A 21503-nucleotide genomic window follows, 5' to 3' on the forward strand; every position below is an offset into this window, starting at 1 on the left:
AACTATCAATTGTATTTGTCTCTAGATAAATGGATGATTCCATTGTGTAGCTTCTAAAAGGCTGGTATTAGTCCTCTGGTTTAGTTAAAATTAAGACATTCTACTTCTTGCATTTTTGGCTAGGGATCTGGGAAGTGGCCAATAAGACAATGCCATTGATATCACTTTGAGCGCTCTCCTCCAGTACTAGTACTGCTAGCCATATCTATTGGTTATAGGATGCAGGAAGAGGAGACATTAAACAATGAATTACTTACCAATAATCATGTCATCTTTCCTCCCCATCCTAATCCCATTGTCTTCTCCTCTTGTTGTTTGGATTGTCTTGCACTAAAAGAAAGGAGTTATTTGGCCTACATGTTCTTAACTTGAGCAATTCTTTGTTTTCCTCCTCAAACACCTGCTTTCCTGGTGGGTGGAGACATATCACTTCATGCTGACTGGTTGTGTATGGAGGAAGACATTACTATAATTAAGAGTAAGCTGTTCCTTCTTGCTCTGTCTGTCTTGTGTACAAATCTTGTATGGCTTTATTTGCCTAAGTTGGTTGCTCACAAAACCTTGCTGTATATTGTATCTGAGTCTGAACTTGTGTTTGAACCATTACACCAAAATCCAGGTGCCCTTCAGAGTTTATTGATTTAATGACTCGTTTACTTTTAGGTGGTGAAAACAGTTGGTCTACGTGAAGTCTGGTTTTTTGGGCTGCAGTATGTGGACAGCAAAGGCTATTCAACTTGGTTGAAGCTGAATAAAAAGGTAAAATATTCTTGATTGTTCGGATGAACTTTTAATTTGAAATAGTTTATATGCAGACTTGCTACTTGTATATATTATATTACAAATTGTAATCTAATTAATGGACAGATTTCTTTAAAGGTTAGTTTAGCTCAACTGTTTATAAACAAGTGGAATCTTACTGCACAATTGTATAGGCATTTTATTTGACTCAGATGGAGATGTGTTTTCCTGTACTTCAGTTACTGTGGTGATTCGTACATTAGAAAAACTATCATACTTCATTATCCTTGATCACAAAATGAACTTTCATCCTCTGTCCCTTTCATGCAGCAGAATTTATTTTTGGGGAAGAAAAGTTAGGAATAGTTTTAAAAAGCAATGCAGTATGAATATTGCTATGGAATTTCCCCTTTATATTGCTACCTAGGCCAGGATTTTCAAAAATAGGTGCCATCAGAAGGTGCTATTTCAAACAGAGGCAAACGCCTTTTGGTTTTAATTTTAGCCTAGAATGCCTTTCATTTCATATTTTAGAGAAACTGCCAGCCCTGCATGGTGGTGTGATTCTGATTTTTAGGAGCAATCCTCAGACGTAGAGCTGGGTGGGAAATTATTTGCTCATCTCATGAAAACTTTTGAGATTTCAAAAATTTTCCTAGTTCACATCAGAATGAAATAGACCTTTCCAGTTTCTTTTCTTTTCTTTCTTTTTTTTTTTTGGGGGGGGGGGGGGGGGGGGGGGGAGAGAGACAGATATCCACCCCAGAATAACCGGTAACCTGGTGGTTAGATGCAGGCCAAGGACTTACACCTGAATCTCCCACATCCCAAGTGAGTGTAAGGGACTGGGGTGTAGGAGGTCTGGCTGGGCTGGATAGTCCCTGACGTGTGGTGGTCAGTGAGCAGGGGTTGGAAGAATCACTAGAGTCAGGTTGAATAAACAAGAGTTAGGGTCAAAGTCAGGACTAGGTTGGAGACTAGAGATCAGAGGTAGTATCAGGCTAGCCTCAGGAGGAAAGAGTCAGGGTCAGAATCAGGCTGGGATCGGAGGCCAGAAATCCGAAGACGAGGTGAGCTCTGTAGTCACAGCAGGCCTGAAGTCTGTGGTGTTGCCTAGACAACTTCCTGGGGCACCCTTTAAGGTTAAATAGAGTGGTTGGCCAATCAGAGGGCTGCAGGGTAATATCACTCTGGCTCCTTTGGGCAGTACTTCTTGTGGCACTTATTCTCCATGGTGCTCCCTGGCTTTGTTTCTGCATGTCACTGTGGGAATGTTAGCTGTCCCAGGCTCTACAGACCTGGGTTCTAGTGCCCACATCCTTACAGTGAGTGTCCTAACCACCAGCCTATTGGCTATTCTGGGTGACTTTCTTTTCATATCTCCTGTTGGAGCTGTTCCACTTCATATAAATAAATATTCATTGAGGCAAAATAGACTCAATTGGGGCACTCATCTGCTATGTGGGAGACTCAGGTTCAAGTCCCTGCTCTGGCTATTCTGGGATGGCTTTCTCTTTATGGTTTTGTCCAGAAATTCCCTCCTGAACCTTGAGGGCATCTCTATACTGCAATAAAACACCCATGGCTCCAAGTCTCAGAGCCTGGGTCAATTGACTCAAGCTCATAGGGCACATGCTAGGAACTTGGGTTCTGAGACCCATTCTCATTGTGGGGTTTCAGAGTCAGGGATCCAGCCTGAGACTGAATGTATACTCTGCAATTTTTAGCCCTGCAGCCTGAGCCCTACAACCCTGAGTTAGCGGACCCAGGGCAGCCATGATCTTTTATTTAAAGGTTTCTCAGGGAACATCTACATTGAGTCAGATCTGGTATGTTCCTGTGAAAAGTCATGGGTTTGACAAGTGTGCATTTTCCAACAAAAAATTAAGTTGAAAAAAAATCCCAACTAGCTGTACTCAGAGGTTGCCATTTATTCAGCCTTTGCCCCACATTGTGGTAGGCATGATGAACTGAATCTGTTCACCTGGAAGGTTATCTAGGAGATTTCAATCTCCCAGAAGCTCAGTTTCATATAAATAATTGTTTTAAAGCTTACAATTCTTTTGGTTAGTTCTGGTAGCTTTCTTCCAATGCTTGAGGAATCTAGGACTTAATGGATAACTTGGCAGCAGTGTTCTATTTTTGTCTCTAGGTAGGAGCTAAGCAAAATATAGTCTTGGGAGGCAACTTACCTTTTGGAATAGGCAATAATTTACTAGAATTTTCCCTTGTCAGTTCACTTGGTGAGAAGTAAATACTCTAGGTAACCCAGGTCATGGTGGTTCTTTCTGAACTTTCAGTTTGTAGTGGACATAACATTTTAAGAATGGAGTACTTTTCAGGTCTGTCTTCATTAGAAGCACCTATCCAATGACTTTTGCTTTGTCTTAAAGGTTGAAGAAGAGAACTGCAGTTGAAGGATGCATTTCTGATACAGTGATGAAATAATTGCCTTTATTTGGTCCTTCTATCTCCCTTGATTCTAAGAGCACTTTAGAAAGCAAGACCTGTTGAGACATTTAAGCACTATCAGACTATATAAATAATAATGTTGTGACTCTTCTTGATCATTGTGTTCCCCAGCCCCAGCTGGCTCTGGTTCATCACTAAAATATAAAAATATATTTGAAAATTGCCTCTATCTTTGAATGGACATAATATTATGTTGGAAATTGAAATTAGTTTGTTATATATTAGGCAGATTCTACTGCACAAGTAATAGAACTAGAACTTGATATTTTTCTTTTATAAAACAGTGTCCATACAGATTCTTCAGGGGGGAAAAAGAGGTGACTACGTATTTCCTTAACTATTGTGTACTCTTTACTTCTAAGCCAGTTTGCACACACTCTTTTGGGCAACTTCTAGTTTATTGAACTTTAGCTAAGAACTTGTAACAATTGGTCTTTAAAAATATTTACATTAAAATACTCTAGATTTCATTTGTAAATTACTACATATATATTTGAGTGAAATGTGGATGGGGTTGATTGGATGTCAGTGTTAAATCCTGACTTTGTCATGGCAAAAATGCAAAAATCATAATTTTAGCTTAAAATAAAATAGTTTTCACCATGACATACTATTTTAATTACATGCATTTTTCATTTAAAAACGTTAACATCTAGTAAAACACCAAATCAGAGCCAAATATAGATATTAATGAAAGTCTTGCTCGAGAGCAGGCAAGCCAGGATGAAAAAGACCATGAGTGAAATCCTGGCTCTATTTCACTCAATGGCAAAACTTCCACTAAGCACACTCCATAACCTTTATGGACAAAAAACCCTCTCAATCATGGTTTTTGTCACAGAAATCATAGACCTAACAAGCATCTGGCCTTAGGCGTACATAATGCGGTCATCTTTTGGATCCATAGTTCTCAATAATTTAGATATTTCCTTATTTAAATTTCTCAGAAAAGGACTGTAAAACATAAACCCAAAGATTTTTAGAATTTGGGATAAATTTTACTGAGATGAGAATGAGAAGGGGAAAATCTACAGATTTTTGTCTCGTGTCCTGCAAGCAGTTAAGCACATTTAACTTTTATGCAGTAAGAATAGTCCCATCGAGCTCAGTAGGACTACTCACAATGCATAAAGTTAAGCATGTGCTTACACGTGAAGGATTGGGGCCTTTGACAATGTTTTTTCTGAACATTTCTATTACCGTTTGCTACATCTACAAATTTTACTTAACATTAATTTTAACCTGTTTGTCTCAGCAACGGTTAGCACTGGAATGTAAGTAGAACCAAGGAAAATAAGTAAAATCCATTTATTTGTGTCATATTGGTGATGACAGCAAATTTTTCTGACGCCTTCTCAATCCATCGCTAGCTTCAAGCACTCAGCATCTGACCTCTCAGTGATCTGCTGCATACCATCTATCCATCTTCTCTCTGGTCATCCCCTGCTATGCTGACCTACCACCATTCTTCCATGATAACTTTCTCAGGGTTATTTCCATCTCTACCCCTGATGTGACCAAAGTATGTAAGCTTGCGCCTGTTGATTTCTGAGAGCAGATTCTGCTTCTCTCCAGTAATACTTTTAACATAAGCATTCATTGTCTTTTCCATACAGGAGATGCACAAAGGTCTTTGCCAGCACCAGATCTCAAATTTTCATGGTTTTTTTTTGTCGGTTGCCTTAATTTTCAATGATTCACATCCACAAGTCGTGGAAAAAATTAAGCTTTCACCAATCAACTTTCATACATTTTGAGATGCCACATTATTTCCTAACTTTTGGAAGGGAGGGCATGGCTGAGCGAACCATTCTTAATCATTTTCCAGTTTCTTCAGGCCACCTCTTTGGTGGGATATGTATGATCCCAGATAACTGAATTCATCTATTGCCTCTATCACTTGATTGTTAATTGTGATGTCCACTTGCATCCTTTTTTTGTTAATAATGTCAAAATGGTTGGATTTACATTTCAGCTCATTCAGGGATAGTCCATATTCCTCACTAATTATTTTTACAGACTCCCAACTTTTGTTGCATTGCATTGATAGTTGTGGCAAAGAGCATCCTGTCATCAGTGTATCTGAGATTAGTTAAGAGGTGTTGACCAGTGGAAATCCCAGCTCCATCCACTTTGTCAAAATCTTCCAGGGCTTGTCTCAGAATAAATTCTGCGTACATGTTGAAGAGGCTTAGAGATGGAATACACTCTTGGCTCACACCCTGCCTGTCGCATGACCAGGACATGGACAGTCATGCCTAGTGGTTGGAGCAGGAGACAGGCATAATGGTCAGAACAGTGACATCTAGTGGTTGGATCAGGAGTCGGCAGTCAGGAATTGGAGCCCATGGTTAGAGCAGGAACTGGAGCCAAGGGGTCAGAACTGGGAGTGGAATTCTGGATGTCAGAAGTGAGGAATTGGAACTGAGGATCAGAATTGAGTTACCTGGAGTGAGGCAAGGCAGGGAGAAGGCTGGGGTTGAGCCCAACGTGGGAGCAAGGATGGGAACAAGCGGGCACAAGGGCTATCATAACCACCGATGAATCTTTGAGGAACCACCGAACTACTGTGGCTGTTGGGCTTGGAGCTGGTCTGCTGCCTCCTCAAACCAATCAGGTGGTGTAGCCACTCAGGCAGCCTACTACAGGCTAGTTGGTCTCATTAGGTTGCCTGGATACTGGCTCTGCTGCAGCCTCTGATTCCTGACACGGCCCAGTGGAAAACCACTAGTTGTTCCCTGCTGCTGTTTTCACCGTGATCTATTGTTGATGGTACAGATTTGCGATGAGTTCAATGAGGTGCTGTGGAATCCCCATGTCTACCAGTGTCCTTCAAAGATGGTCATGTTGGATGGAATCAATTGCTTTTGAGTAGTCAGTCAAACACATGATCAGTGGGTGACTATACTGCCTGTATTTTTCAGTGATGTGACTGATGTTTGCGATTTGATCATGTGTGCTTCATCCCTCTCTGAAACCAACTCAACTTGTTGTGGTTGTAGTTCTGCTCCTATCATTCATTGCATGCAATCCTGGATTTTGTAGAGTAGAACTTGGCTTGCATGCAATATCCAGGAGATAATGATTGTTACTACACTGTTATGTTGCCTTTCTTTGGTAGGGCCAAAGGATTCCCTTCATCCAGTCTTCCAATCAATTTCTAGTCATCCATATATCACTGCAGATTTAACAGCTCTGCTGGTATGTTATCTATCCCTGGTTCTTTCCCGGCCTTCATTTTCATAATAGCCTACAGCATTTCCTCTTGTAGGATTGATGGCACTGGCTCTGTACTCTCCTTTCTGTTGGTCTGTATTGTAAGAGGCATACAGATTGACACAGTAATGTCCACTAGCATTTGACATCATCTTCATTGAGGACTCTGCCTTCATGTTCATTTGTTATGTTCAATTGTAGGGGAAACTTTTTGTTAATAAGTCTGACCAATGTAAATATACCTTTTTATATTATTGTTCTTTGTAACTCTTATGTTCCAGACATTTTGCCCTTATGTATTTGCTCGTCTCATCTAGTCTGCCTTTGGATCTGTCTGCTTAGTTCCTTATGCTCTCTCCTATATTCTTCTGTCTTCAAGCCATTCTCTTTCACTCTGCATCATTTTTTCACCAGCTCAAATGCCTTCTCAGTTAACTATGGTGTAGTCTGACATCGATTTTTCGGAATGTGGGCTGTGGATGCTTTGAGCATGATAGTTTTCATTTTATTCCAAAGTTCATTTCACTTGTGGCATGCCTCAAACCCATTCTGGACAGAAGTCATGTATTTTAGTTGATTTTAGACAAGTCCAGATGTTTCAGAACTGCTGAATGTCTTAAATTTCAATGTAATGTTTGAGGCTAATGTTGATGGACTGACCCTCAGTCTGCACTTGGGAAAGTCTTTGTCCATTACTCACTCTCCAGCATTGCTGTATCATTATATAGTCAGTTTGGTTCTTTGTTGTGCCCGCTGATGACTTCCATGTATATCAACTTCTAGGATGTTGGGTGAAAATAGAGTTTGTAATGACCAGGTGATTAGAGCAGCACAATTCCACTAGATGTCCTCCTCTCTCATTTTATAAACCACCAAACCATTGTTTCCTATTACTTCTTTGAGACCCTACACTTCCAATTTTCACATCCAGGTCCCCAATTACAAGAGTGATATCTTTGTTTGGTCTATTAATAAGTGTCTCTTCCAGCCGTTCATAGAATTCATCAATCTGCAGCAGCAGCTGTGATAGGAGCTTAAATCTGTACAATCAACATACTGACCGCCTTCGCTTGAAGGTGAATAGTGATGATTCTGTCGCTGATTGGGTTGTATCCAAGGAGACAAAGTTTGTCTCCTTGGATAAGTTAAGTGCAACCCCATATTCTCTCGTTTTCTCAGATCCCGAGTGTACTACACTGTGTATCTATCCCTAGTCATGAAATTATCCCTACCATTCCATGAGAGCTCTGAGATTCCACATACATATATCTTACATTTTTCCAGTGCTTTGGCCAAAGTGGTGAGATTGCCTTCATGCATACTCCTCACATTCCATGTTCCATTCCATCTTTCTGATGATTTATTTATGAAGGTTTGAGGCATTCTTTTCCTTAGTGTAAACATCAGGCACTATACGTCTCATAGGAAGTACAGTGCTTGACCAGGAAGGTCAGGCTGCATTGATGCTTGCCACCATAATGACAGTAGTCGGTGCCACCTATGACTGGCCGACGACAGGTGTTAAGTGACATTCAGGTAATTTGGCAAACCTTAGGAAGTCCAGTGGCTTCGGATGGATGAGCACTTGGGGTGGGTAGTGGGAGCATCACTGGAGGAAACAACATCAGAAAGTGGAAGATTAAACCTATAGAGTTAACCAAAACAGCCACAAACTGGAGGGAAACCTACTTTCTCCCACAAGAACTATGGTGATGGATCAATGTTTTGCCTTTGTTCCATGTATGGAGCTGAGTGGTGAAACCCCCCCAGGCCAGAAGGCATGATAGCTGGAACCTCCTTCCCAGTATAGTCTATTAAGTGTACAGATTGTGATTATGATGGTGCTGTATTGAATCCTTTGGGAAGTACAGTGCCTGATGTTTGCACCAAGTGGAGTAGAAAACTCTGCACAGAAGTACAGCTTTTTGCCAAAACGCTAAATAGACTTCTGTTAATTGAGTTTATAAGATAAATCTGTGTAGAAATGAAAGGTGGCATTATATGTAGTATGTTAATGATTTGTAGCAAAATGAAGTGATTGCTGAAATCAGATTAAACCCTTGGACATCAGGAACAAGGATTTTTGGCACATTTATAGCAGTAGACTTCAGGTTTTATGACTCTATGCCATAAAAAGGGGTAGATTCAAGACTGAATGTGCCACAATTCTTTTTTGAGTGATGGCCCTGTAGGTGCTTCACTTCAGGTGTTGGTGCATCCCTGTGCCTTTGATGGGAGAATTTTAGCAGCAGTGCCAGTCCAGGTCGTGCATGCGCGGTCCCTGTCTCGTGGCGCTGTTGGCACCTCACCTAGCGTGTGCACAACCCAACCCCCTCAGTTCCTTCTCAGCTGTGCTCTGCCTGAAATAGAGCTCCCAGCAGTGTCACAAAGTTAGCTTGTTTCACGTTAAAATAGTTTACTTAGCATAGTTTTTAAGCTTAGCAGTTCAGTTACTTACCCTTTTTCCCCATATTTCTTCCTAGTTTAAAAAAAAATTGTTTTTCGTAGACTGGCTAAGTTCAGTTATGCCTGGTTCATCAGGCTTTAAGCGCTGCCTGTCATGTCAAGACGCCATGCTGTTATCAGATGGACACTTAGTGTGTCTGCTGCTTGGGTGAGTTGCATATCCCTCAGAAATGTGCTCACTGCAGAATACTAAAGGCTCAAGCTCAGAGGGACAGGGATCTGTGCCTCAAGCTCATTTTAATGGAGAAGTCTCTGCACCCAGCAGCACCAGACTACCTCTGGAAAAATATTCAGACCCCAGCCAGCAGACTACCTCTGGAAAAATATCTCCCGAGACTTCACCTTCTTCTCAGACGAAGGCTCATTCCTTTTTTTTTTTTTTTTTAAATCAATGAGGAAACAAGCTGCGACTTCTCACAGACAACCAACCAAAAAGAAGCGATCTCCAGCTCGGTCTCTCTCCTTGATACCAACCGCACCACGGCTAAGTATCTATGAAGCACTGGGATCCTCCAGCACTGCCTGCACAGTGGCCTTTGCCAATCCCCAGCGCTCCTGTGCGGAGTCGAGAGGCAAAAGCAAGCCTATCTCCTGCGCTGCACTACCGTTGACACTGCTGAAGATGGCACCAAGACCTCCAACACAGGCTATGCCTGCTCCATCAGCTTCCTCCGCACTGACTGCATCAACAATGACGCCATTGATACCAGCAACTCTACTGCCAAAGCCATCAGAACAGTCGACTGCGTTACCGAAACTGTTGGCACCAAGATCTTCAGCGCTGAAGCCATGGCACCATGCCACTTCTTTCATCAGAAAGACCTATTCGTATTGGTGATGCCAGACAGTGGTTTTTGGCACCAACGGCTCCGTGGTGCAGGCAGTACTGAAACAACCCATCTGTCCAATAGTCCCTCCACTTTCCAGCACACAGGAAGAGGATAGTTTTTCCTACACACCACTCCTCACCTGTACAACCGGACCCGACCTCTGTGATCGAGGTCTCATTATAGGCAAGACATAGAGCTATGGTATGGGCACTTGTGTGGGGAATGGCATGGGTGAGGCCATCCACAATGCTTTACTGGGACCCCTGGGCCGCCTATAGAAGGCAGTACAGCAGGCTCCCCAGTCCCTATAGGAAGGGGATTAGGTTGCCCCCACCACCCTCGATGCCTGCAATGTCAGAGTCCCACGAGGAAATCCTCATCAAGAGGAGAGCATAGAGCAAGACACCATGCCACCTACTAACAATTCCTCCTCAGATGAGACCATAATGTCTTCACCTCCTACAGCCACTGCAGCCTTTAAGCAATTTCAAAAGCTTTTTAAATGTGTGGCTGATGGATTAGAGAACTTTCTTGAGGAAGTCCCAGAGGCCCAACATTAAACTGCGGACATCCTACAAGCCTTCTCAACTTCCAAAATAGTGCCCCCATTTAATGATGCTCTAATGGAGCCTGCAAAAACAGATGCCAGCTACCATACCACCTATCTGCAAGAGGGCTGACAAAATGTATTATGTCCGCTCTAGAGGTATGGACCTCCTTTTTTCCCATCCTGCACCAAATTTACTCGTTGTCAATTCTGTCAACCCGCATGATAGACAGCAACAGTACAGATTGACACCCATCGACAAAGAGTGGAAATGGATAGACCCTTTTGGTCACAAGATCTGTTCTTCATCAGCCCTACAATTCCGGTTCGTCAACTATGCGGCATTACAAGCAAAATATGATCACTGCAACTATTCAAAATTCATGGACTTTATTAATATTCCAGAGGACAAAAAGGGATCACTTTAGAGCTCTTGTGTCTGAAGACCAGCTTGTGGCCAGAACTACCTTACTGGCATCTTTAATGTGGTCAAAATAGCAGGAAGTTCCATGGCTACCACCTTGGTCATGTACCATGCATCCAGGCTGCATTCCTTGGGATTTCCCAGGAGATACAGTCCATGGTGGAGGACTTTCCGTTCAACAGACAGAAACTTTTCACCGCCAAGATGGACCAAGTCCTCCACATGATGAAGGACTCAGGAGTGACCCTCTGTCCCCTGGGGATTTATACGCCTGCCATGAAGAAGACAAACCAGATATCAGGCTTACCAGCACAACAGATATGTCTCATATACCCAACATCAGTGGCAGTCCAAGCCACAGAGATGCCGACCACCACCACCATCAACATCTCAATCTTTCTCCTCGAAGCAACAATTTTGAGGGCTTGATTGAGGGTCTGAATGACCTCCCCTGCACTACAGTGCTAATGACACCATCCATCTTCCATTTCAGATACTGTCTGACTCCCTTTTATTTGGCTTGGTCTTCCATCACCACCACCAAGTGGGCCCTAGAAATAGAATCATAGAATATTAGGGTTGGAAGAGACCTCAGGAGGTCATATAGTCCAATCCCCTGCTCAAATACACATGGGCTAGTTGATTCCCTTTACTTCCATCTTTCCCACCCAACCCCCCTCTGTGTCCCTCTTCGGGGCCCCTTCTCACAGGCACCTTGTATGACAAGAATTTCTACATTTAGGTTCCGTGGAACAAGTTCCTCCACTACACAAGGTGAATGGTTTCTTCTCCCATTACTACTTAACCCAAAAGAAAAATGGAGGCTGGAGACCCATGCTAGATCTCACAAACCTCAACAAGTTCATGAGGGTTCAACCGTTCAGGATGGTCACATTAGCAATGATTATACCAACACTGGAACTCCGCTCACAGGAGGTTCATCGGGTTTATCCTGGGAACGGACCATTTTTAATATAAGGTCCTACCTTTCAGCCTTTCCACAGCACCACAAGTTTTCTTCAAAATTCTTGTAGTAGTAGCAGCTCACTTGTGCAAGCAAGGGGTCATAATATTCCCCTACCTGTACTACTGTTTACTAAAAGCTCCCACCCTGGCAGATGCTGTCAACAGTACTTACAGGGCGATTGCCCTTTTCCAGAATCTGGGGTTACAGATAAAGTCAATTTTTGTGTGTAAAACCCATTCACCAGCTAGACTTCATCAAGGCCCATCTCAACTCCCTGGAAGCCAAAGTGTCATTACCAACCAACAGGTTTATTACTGTGACCAACCTCATCTCTTCAGTAATGAACAGTCAAAACATATCAGCACGCACCTGCCTTCAACTCTTAGGCTACATGGCTGCAACTACATTTGTGGTACGACATGTGCAGCTCCACATGCGCTGTCTTTAAGGCTGGCTCAGAACCGTCTTCATGCCACACAAACATGACCTAAACAGACATCTTACGATGCCAACCAAAGTCAAAGATGCTTTACAGTGGTGGACACAACCCAACAATGTCCCCCTCTTTTCCAATTTAACTAATTCCCCATGTGGGACCATATCAAATGCCTTACTGAAATGGAGGTAAATTAGATCCACCGTGTTTCCTTTATCTAAAAAATCTGTTCCCTTCTCAAAGAGGGAGATCAGGTTGGTTTGGCATGATCTATCTTTTGTAAAACCATGGTATATTTTGTCCCAATTACCATTGACCTCAATTTCCTTAACTCCTTTTTCCTCAGGATCCACCCTCTGATACTCACTCCTTGATAGCCTGGGGAGCTCATCTGCAACACCATACAATTCAGGGCAGGTGGTCTCCCTCCAAAATAATAGTTACACATAAATCTATTAGAACTCCACGCAGTTCGCAATGTGCCTCCACTTTCTGCCTTTGATAAGAAACAAGACTATATGAGTAAAGACCGACAACATTGCTTGCATGTTTTATATAAATCGACAGGGAGGAGCCCGATCCCGATCCCACTCCCTATGCATTGAAGGCATGTAACTGTGGAATTGGTGTATCTGACACAATATCAATTTCTCAGCCTCCTACCTGCCAGGCTGTCAGAACATTAGAGTGGATACATTAAGCAGGGAATTTTCTTACAATCATGAATGGGAACTAAACAACGTCCTGCAGAACATATTTCAACAGTGGAGACCCCCATCAATAGACCTCTTTGCAACACTGCAGATCTACAAGTGCCCACAGTTCTGCTCGAGAACAGTTCTGGGACCCCAGTCACTGGGGGATGCATTCCTCCTCAAATGGGAAGTGCCATTTCTATGTGCGATCCCATCGATACCATATTATTGAGGGTAGTAAACAAGATATGAATGGACAAAGCGAAAGTCATACTGATAGTCCCAACATGGCCCAGACAGATTAGGTACTCTTACCTGCTGCGGATGGCACTACGTGCACCACGCACTCTCCCACTCTAGCCAGACCTTCTGTCAAAGAATGATTGGCAGGTCCACCATCTGAACCTGGAAATACTTCACCTGAAGGCATGGCTCCTACATGGTTCCATCATGACAAACTAGCCTGTTCAGTAATACTTGTTTAACCTGTTCCAAACGGTAGGAGGGCAGCCATGCACCAGATTTACCTTCAAAAATGGAAGAGGTTCGCTATATGGTGCCAAGCCAAGCAAGTCAATTTCCACACCTCTGCCCTTGATATTGGACTACATCTTGGAGTTAAAAAACTTGGAACTATCCACTAGTTCGATCAAAGTCCATCTTGCAACTATTAATGCCTTCCATCACAAGATCGATGGGATGTCATTGTTTGTGCACCCGATTACGAAACGCTTTCTTATGGACATACAGAACGTTTACCCTGAAGTACGTGCACCTACACTGCCGTGGGACTTAAACCTGGTATAATGCTGCCTCACTGGGGACCCGTTCGAACCCTTAGAGACATGCTATCTGTTACATCTGTCAATGAAGGTAGCATTTTTAGTAGCCATTACATTGGCCTGCCATGTGGGTGGGTTAGGGGCTCTCATGGCTCACCCAACTTCTACCACTTTTTTTTCTCCAAGGACAAGGAGAACCACATCTGAGATTTATACCTAAAATATCTTCATCCTTCCACATAAATCAACCAATCCACCCCTGTATTATTTCCCAAACCTCACAAGAGCACGTAGGACTCAGGACGACATACCCAGGGCAATAGACTCACACTAGAGTTCTACCTCAATAGAACTAAGCCTTTCAGAAAATCCCCAAGGCTGTTTGTCTCCATTACCAAATGCTCTAAACACTATGCAGTCACCCAGAGCTCAAGATTGAATGCACTACTAGAGCTAACAGTGCTGTCTTCACTCACTCATGCAACTCTCAAGCCCCTTCCATCTAACGTGGGGCACTGCTCTACAGTCACCTGAAGTTGAGCACCCATAGGGACATCACTCAAAGAAGAAGAGACGGTTACTCATCCTGTGTGGTAACTGAGGTTCTTCGAGATGTGTCCCCCTGTGGGTACTCCACTATCCACCCTCCTCCCCTCTACTTTGGAGTTCAAATTCCGGACTCTACAGTAGAGAAGGAACTGAGGGGGTCGGGTTGCTGCGAGACGGGTACTGCACATGCATGACCTGGACGGGCACTGCTGCTGAAATTCTCCGATCAAATGCGCAGGGATGCACCAACACCTGAAGTGGAGCACCCACAGGGGCATGCATCTCGAAGAAGCTCAGTCACTGCACAGGGTGAGTAACCTCTTCTTGCTGAAGGCAACCTGTCTCTTGAAATTGCAGTACAGCCAAGTCCATTACTTTTCTGTGACTTCTGTAGGTTTTGTTTTTATATACGTTGTAAAAATGATTTTTTTTTCAGATTATCACTGATAAACTAAAATTACCACGAGCCTCCAGTAAATTTAATGAGGCCTTAAGTAGTCTTTGAAAGCTGTCATGTTTGCCTAATTAAGTGTAAATTATTCATAGTGCTATGTGACTCACAAGTCATTGCTACAGCTACATTTTAGTCACTGGTATTTTTAGTAAAAGTCATGGACAGGTCACGGGCAGTAAACAATAATTCATGGCCGTGACCTGTCCATGACTTTTACTATATACTCCTGACTAAAACTTGGAGAGTGTGTGTGTGCGCGGGGTGGGGTATGGTTCAGGGGGTGCCATGGGTATTCAGGGGGAGAACATAGGTACTGGGAGGAGGGGTTGCCTGGACTGGGGCAGGTTCCCTACACGGCTCCTGGGAAGAGGCGACCTCCAGCTCCTAGCTCTGTGTGCTGCCTCTGCTCCATCCCAAACCCCAGTTCTGCAACTCCCATTGGCTGGGGACCACAGCCAATGGGAGCTGCAGGGGTGGTGTCTGCGGGTGGAGGCAGCATGTGGAGCTAGAAGCTGAGGGAGGGGAGTTCCTGTCGCCCTTCCGGGGAGCCCCACCAGGTAAGTATCGCCCTGTACCCCAATTCCCAGCACTGAGCCCTCCCACCCCCAAACTCCTGCTGCTGGGGGTGGGGTGGGGGCCGAGAGCAGCCGTGCGACTGCCCAGGGGCTGTCCAAGCTGCTCAGGTGGTTCCCGGGCCAGCCACATGGGTTTCTGCAGAAGTCTCAGAGGTCATGGAAAGTCACAGAATCCATGACCTCCGGGAGCCTTAGTCATTGCTAATAACTGGATTGCCAGGAAGAGTTGGATTACTCTGTGTTATTGCCGGTTAATTGATTGTTACTGAAGTAAATACACTAAACACTATATAGAGCTCCTTTAAAGTTTTTAATTTATATTTTCAGGTAACACAGCAAGATGTAAGGAAAGAAAATCCTCTGCAGTTTAAGTTCAGGGCTAAGTTTTTTCCTGAGGATGTATCTGAGGAGTTAATTCAGGAAATAACTCAGAGACTGTTCTTCCTGCAAGTCAAAGAGGCCATTTTAAATGATGAAATCTATTGTCCACCAGAAACTGCAGTTCTACTGGCTTCCTATGCTGTCCAAGCCAAGTATGGAGATTACAATAAGGAGATTCATAAACTAGGCTACTTGGCCAATGACAGACTTCTCCCCCAGCGGTAAGTGGGATACTGCAGCTGCTATATGGATGCTGCAGAATTGTAAACTTGCTAATAAAAATGTTCTTAGCTTTTAAAATCAGAGTATCAGTTTCTTCAATATTATAATTAATCTTTTCTTTAATGTTAAGCCATATGGTGGTGGTAGTTCTTTGAAGTGAGTTTTTGTTCCATTGGTAAAATTTAGGAATAAAGGAGGAGATCATTTGGGCTTTGAGTAGTGAAGAGTGGGCATCAGAATTGTACAGTTTTTGTGAGAACTGAATTTTTTGCAACTCTTTAGCTCTGTCGTAAGGTAACTGCACATATTTAGTCAAGCAACTTCCTCTCTGTTCCAATGAGTTAATATTAAAGCGGTATATAATGCATGTTCCTACCTCTTCTCTGGAATCAATGCCTTCTGTGAATAAATATTGGAACCATCCAGTTTGCAAATCAATGTGGATTCCTTAATAGAGCTGGGCAAAATATTGTGAAAAGTTTATTTGCCAAAATATTAAGTTTTGGTAGACCTGGAACTACTAGTGAATTTGACATGAATGTGCCAAAAAATGTTGAAGGGGGACTAGACACCATTCAGAAAATGGTGGTGATGCCCTCCTTATAACTTTTAGCCTAATAGTTAGGGCACTCACCTGAGCTGTAGGAGACCTGTGTTCAGCTCTCCCCGCTGCCTGATGTGGAGAAGGCATGTGAACGTGGGTCTCCTACATTGTAGGAGAGTGCTCTAGCCACTGAGCTATGGAATTTGCTAGCGTTGGTCTCTCTGCCTCTCCTGTTGAAGCTGCTTCACTTTCTAAAAATAATTAAGTAGTTCTTGAAGCAGCGACATGAACTTGTCTCTCCCATCTTAGGTGAGTGCCTTAACCATCAGCCTACAGATATTCTTACCCTTTCCCTAGCCCAGTGACTATGTCTTGTTGTTCATATACTCCAGGGGAAATTCTGCTCCACTGCACATGCACAGAATTAGTCTCTCCTGCAGATTTCTTTGCTTCCCCACAGAAAAATGATTTTCTGACTGGGAAGCAAAGGGAAGCCACAAGGGCGGTCATGTGACCCTCCCCAGAAATATGTTTTTGGGTACCCAGGGCAGCCAGCAGAGAGGCAAATCACTGTGGGGCAGGGGTGGGACTGGGGAAGACCCAGCTGGTGGCTCTTACGCTTGTGCTGGGCTCAACTGCTAGTCCCGGCTGGGCTGGGGAGGACAGGACTTCCTCTTCCCCTGCACAGCATCTGGGGCCGGTCAGACCCACCCCCAGATTTCTCCCCCAGCTACAGGGTGCTCTGCAAACTCCCCCCCCACCCCACCCCGCTCTCTGAACCCATTGCTCCTCAGCTGCAGAGGGAGGGATCCCTGTACAGGGAGCTGCTCCCCCATCCGCCTGACCCCCTGATACCCAGACTGTCCTGCTGAGCCTCATTCCCCTGCATTCAGAATCCCCTCCCGATAAGCCCCGCTCCCCCTGCACCTGGACCACCCTGACGAGCCACCCGGATCCCTTGCCCGCTCCCCCAGTATCTGTACCCCGCCCCCCACTGAGCCCCAACCACCTTCACCTGGACTCCCCTGCAGAATCCCATTACTGTTGCACCCAGAACCTCCCAACAAGCTCTTGTGCATCCGGATCTCCCCACACACCCAGATCCCCCACTGAGCCTGCGCCCAGATTGCCCCACACAGAACCATCTCAACCCACACCTGGATCCCCCCATACTAAGCCCCTCCACACTTGGATCCTGCCTTGCTGAGCCTGCCCACACCTGGTGCACCTGGCACGGAGGGGCAGGGCCCTGGGGTGTTTCTGGGCCAGGTCTGGTCCTTGCGCTATGTCAGGGTTGGGTGCAGCCTCACAGTTGAGTCCATGTCCTGGGAACTAGCTGCACAGTGATCTCCTACCTCTGTGTGGCCTGTGCTCCCCAATGCCATGGTGGAGCTTCCATATTTGACAAATAAAATTTGCAGAATTTTAAAATATTGTGTGCAAATTTTTTTATTTTTATTTTTTTGGTGCAGAATGCCCTCAGGAGTAATTCATAGTGGCAACTTGTTTATTCAGAATGACAATGTTTCATTCTCCTCAAAACAGATGTTTTTGATTCATCAAAATTTTCCAGTTTTTTTGATTGTTTGAGCTGAACAGAGTACTTGTTCTCATTTTTCAGAACTACCAGTGAACTGAAAAATCAATTATTTGCCTGACTCTATTCCTTATTTCACATTTATTTTTCGTGTCTTGAAATTTTGGATTTATTCTGGTACTTCTTCCCCTTTTTTGTAAATTACGTTCAGTTACTTAACACTTTTATAAAAACCTATTTTTCCAAAGAAATGTAAAAGCTTTCTCATAAAAACACAAGGCTAGATAAAGTTTAACAATCTAAAAAAAGAGATGTTCTTCTCCTGGCATACTACCTGAAAACGTAGGGCCTGTTAAGATTGAGATTATAATATCGCTTCTGAGCAGGACTATAGCATTGTTTTCCTGTACATATTAGCAATCAAAAAGTATTAGAACATGAATGCCTATAATCATAATATACAGTTATGCTAATGGGGTGTGGGGGGGGGGGGGAGCGCACAGGCAGATTCTTACTACTTCTACCGAAAACAATGCAGTAAACAAGTGTGTACTTGGAGATAATGTTCCTGTTCATGCCACCAAATTGGAGGACAGGAAAGTGCTACAAGCTGTAAGGTGAATAAAAATCTGAGTTCAGTTTGCTAATCAACAAACAACCCAGGGTTTATTTTCAGTTACATGTTTGTGTGACATTATCACGGGTACATGTGTTTCTCAATATCCCTCTACTCTGCCCGTTTTGTTCTCTTGAGCGGCCAGTTTCAAATGATATTTATATGAATTCTACTATTAAAATTTGTGGAAACTTTAAACTCTGTTAGAGCAAACAGAAGTATGGTATGAGAGGGCAGTGCAAAATGGGCCTGTGAAACAAAACCAAGCGTGTCTGTCTAATGTTAGGCTTTCTACTCTTTAATAAATAGTAGTTTCAACCTAGAAAATATGGAGCTACTAGGACTGCTCACTTAAAAGATTTCAATGATTACCCAGGATATTTTTAGCCAGATTGGCACAGTCAAGGCATTTCATGCTGCTTCTCTGTATGTACTATAATGGGTTTCTCCAGATTTTGTGTTAAGTTCAAGGCCAGACTTAAGGATGATGACAAGGGACTGCTCGTCTCCCTGTACTTTTTAGACTCTTAAGCTATATAAACCATTTATGGCTTCAGATAATTTTAAAGGACAAAACAAAACAAAAAACAAAAAAATCCACTACCTATGTGTGCCCCACTTACATTTTGAAAGGGTAGGGATAAGAAGGTTGTTGGAGAGCTGGAGGTTGTATGTTGAGAGGTAGTAAGTAGAAATATCAGACTGCTGCCATCTTAAATAGATTTGAAAAGTGTACACTTAAATAGGTGTGTGCACAATGCATCCAATTGTTCATCTCTTGACCTAATAAAAATATATTGTACCTGCTCAGAATTCAGTTTTCAAATGCTCCTATTTTCCAAAACAGTTTTTTTTCCCCCAAAGAAGTAAAAGGATCTTTTTTAAGTAGCTAAAGTTGTTTTCAGTTTCCCATAATTCAAAATCATCTGGCTGGATTTTGCTTTAATTTTTACAAACAAATTTATTTTGGGGAAGAGATCACTGTGATGGAAACCTTGTGACCTAAACATGAAAGTCTAGTGTTGATGTCAGCATGTGAAAACCAGAAACTTAACAGAAAGTGTCTTGCAACCTTAATAAGAATGGCCAGGACTGGTGCTCACTATAGTAAGATGTTACTTAAATTGAAAGCTCTTTGGGACAGAGATCATCTTTTGTGTGTGTGTGTGTGTGTGTGTGCGCGCACGTGTGTGTGGTGCCTTGCACAATAGAGGCCTGGTGTGTATTTCAGTAGTCCCTAGGAGTCCCAGCACATACTTAGCTAACCATTTTAAATATTCTAATATTGAAAGCCTTTCTCAAAAAGAAAAGCAAGTTTAAGTATGTTAAAGTTTATTTTGTACAAGATTAAAGCTTGGACAAGCTTACTACTCAGACTTTAAAGTGTGGTCTCTTTTTTTGAAAAGTTACTGTGATAATTGGATTGTTTGGTATCAGTTTTGTCTTTCAGCTCCAGCTGAAATATGCTTAATTTAAAATTCAGACATCCTGTTTATCTTAAGTTCAGATGTACTTTTTAACAGCCAGCACTGGAAACTCTGCCCTGGGTATGATGGTCAAGTTCTGTTTTATTCTAACTTCTGTATTGTCACCAGCAAGGGTCTGTACTTGAATTGTATTGCATTAATTAAATTATTGGTGTATAAGGCAAAACAGAATCCAGTTCACTCACCCATTGTTGAATGGTGCTAGAAAGAGAGGGGGGTGGGGAAAGGTAGTAAATGTTACTTTTGTCAATAACTAGGAAGAGCTGGAACTCAATTGAGCTGATCTCTTAAGTAAGATCACTTCTGCACTCCCTCTTCTGACCAGTCACCCTTTAAAACAGTTTCTACAGGGATGTTAAAAAAGTTAGCTACGTGGACTAAAAGTGAGATGAAAACTTTCCATGGTTTAACTTTAAGAAGACATACAAACAACTTTTAATCTTAGTAACTAACTAATATAATATAGTTCCTTATATTGTGCATTTGGTTTCTACTGTTGCTATACCAGGCCAGGTTGCTGTGCTGTGCTGATACGTTCTAACAGGTTGAAACACGTCCATGGCTGGAGCTAACATGAACAAAACTGCTTATGACATTATTAGTTTAAATCCTGGAACCTATTCTTGTTTCTTTTGCAAGTACCCCCACATTCTCTTCCAGCTAACAGCAGAACTGGTGGTTTAGTTCTAGGAATAAACTGAAAAGTTTGGGTGTATTTGTGGGTGTATAGAAGTTCTTTAATTCGTGCTACAAGAGTTGGAAAGTTTTCTGTGATTCTGTATTTTGTCTAGTTCATTTTCAAACATAGTATCATTATCCTACAGATTTAAATTGCTGAAGCTATGAATTAAAATTATGCATTAATGTGTTTGAGTAGGTATTGGCTTGTGTCACAGTGAAAGTTTAAAAGTGATTGTTAAAACTGAAACTGTAGTGGTTTTTTCCCTTCAAATGATTTATTTCACACTTTTAGACATCTTGGAGTACTTCATAAAATTTGATTTTCAAAGTGTTTATTAATGAAAATGCCAGTTAAATATTTTACCTGAATCTGTTCAACTTTTTCATTTGGCATAACTATTATTATGTATTTGTTATAAGCTCTATACCTGAACTTATTTGTGTATTTTATGGATCAGATCATTTATCAGTTTCATTTCATAGCAGCCTCTTTTATTGACAGTGTTCTAGAACAGCACAAACTGACAAAAGAACAGTGGGAAGAAAGAATACAGAACTGGCATGAAGAACACAGAGGGATGTTAAGGTAATTATGCAGAAATTGTCCCATGTAGCTTAAGTTTTGTGTGTGTGTGTGTGTGTGGGGGGGGGTTATTTCAAATTATTTTGGTTTTAACACTACCTTTTTTTTTTTTTTTTTCCCCCTATCCAGGTCAGACAGGAAGGATGGCCTAGTGGATAGGGCACTAGACTTGGGTGTGTGATGTTGAGCAAGTTAGTTATCTGCCCTGTGCCTCCATTCCCCATCTGTAAAATGGATGTAATACTTCCCTAGCTCACAGTGGTGTTTGAGAATAAAATTTAATTATTGTGAGGAACTC

At 42.6% G+C, this 21503-nt stretch overlaps 1 protein-coding gene across 3 annotated transcripts in view; it reads left to right on the forward strand.

Moving 5' to 3' along the window:
* Positions 1-21503, forward strand: part of RDX (radixin) — a 131804-nt gene that overhangs the window by 77127 nt on the left and 33174 nt on the right. For 2 of the 3 annotated variants that reach the window (XM_034758819.1, XM_034758820.1), the window contains exons 4-6: positions 664-759; positions 15482-15756; positions 21125-21208. In XM_034758819.1, the coding sequence (XP_034614710.1) occupies positions 664-759; positions 15482-15756; positions 21125-21208 (455 nt within the window). Of the gene's footprint in view, positions 1-663; positions 760-15481; positions 15757-21124; positions 21209-21334; positions 21379-21503 lie in introns of all 3 variants that reach the window. The other variant, XM_034758821.1, reaches the window with a different exon arrangement.

This window comes from Trachemys scripta, chromosome 1, assembly GCF_013100865.1.
Source record: "Trachemys scripta elegans isolate TJP31775 chromosome 1, CAS_Tse_1.0, whole genome shotgun sequence".
NCBI lineage: Eukaryota > Metazoa > Chordata > Testudines > Emydidae > Trachemys > Trachemys scripta.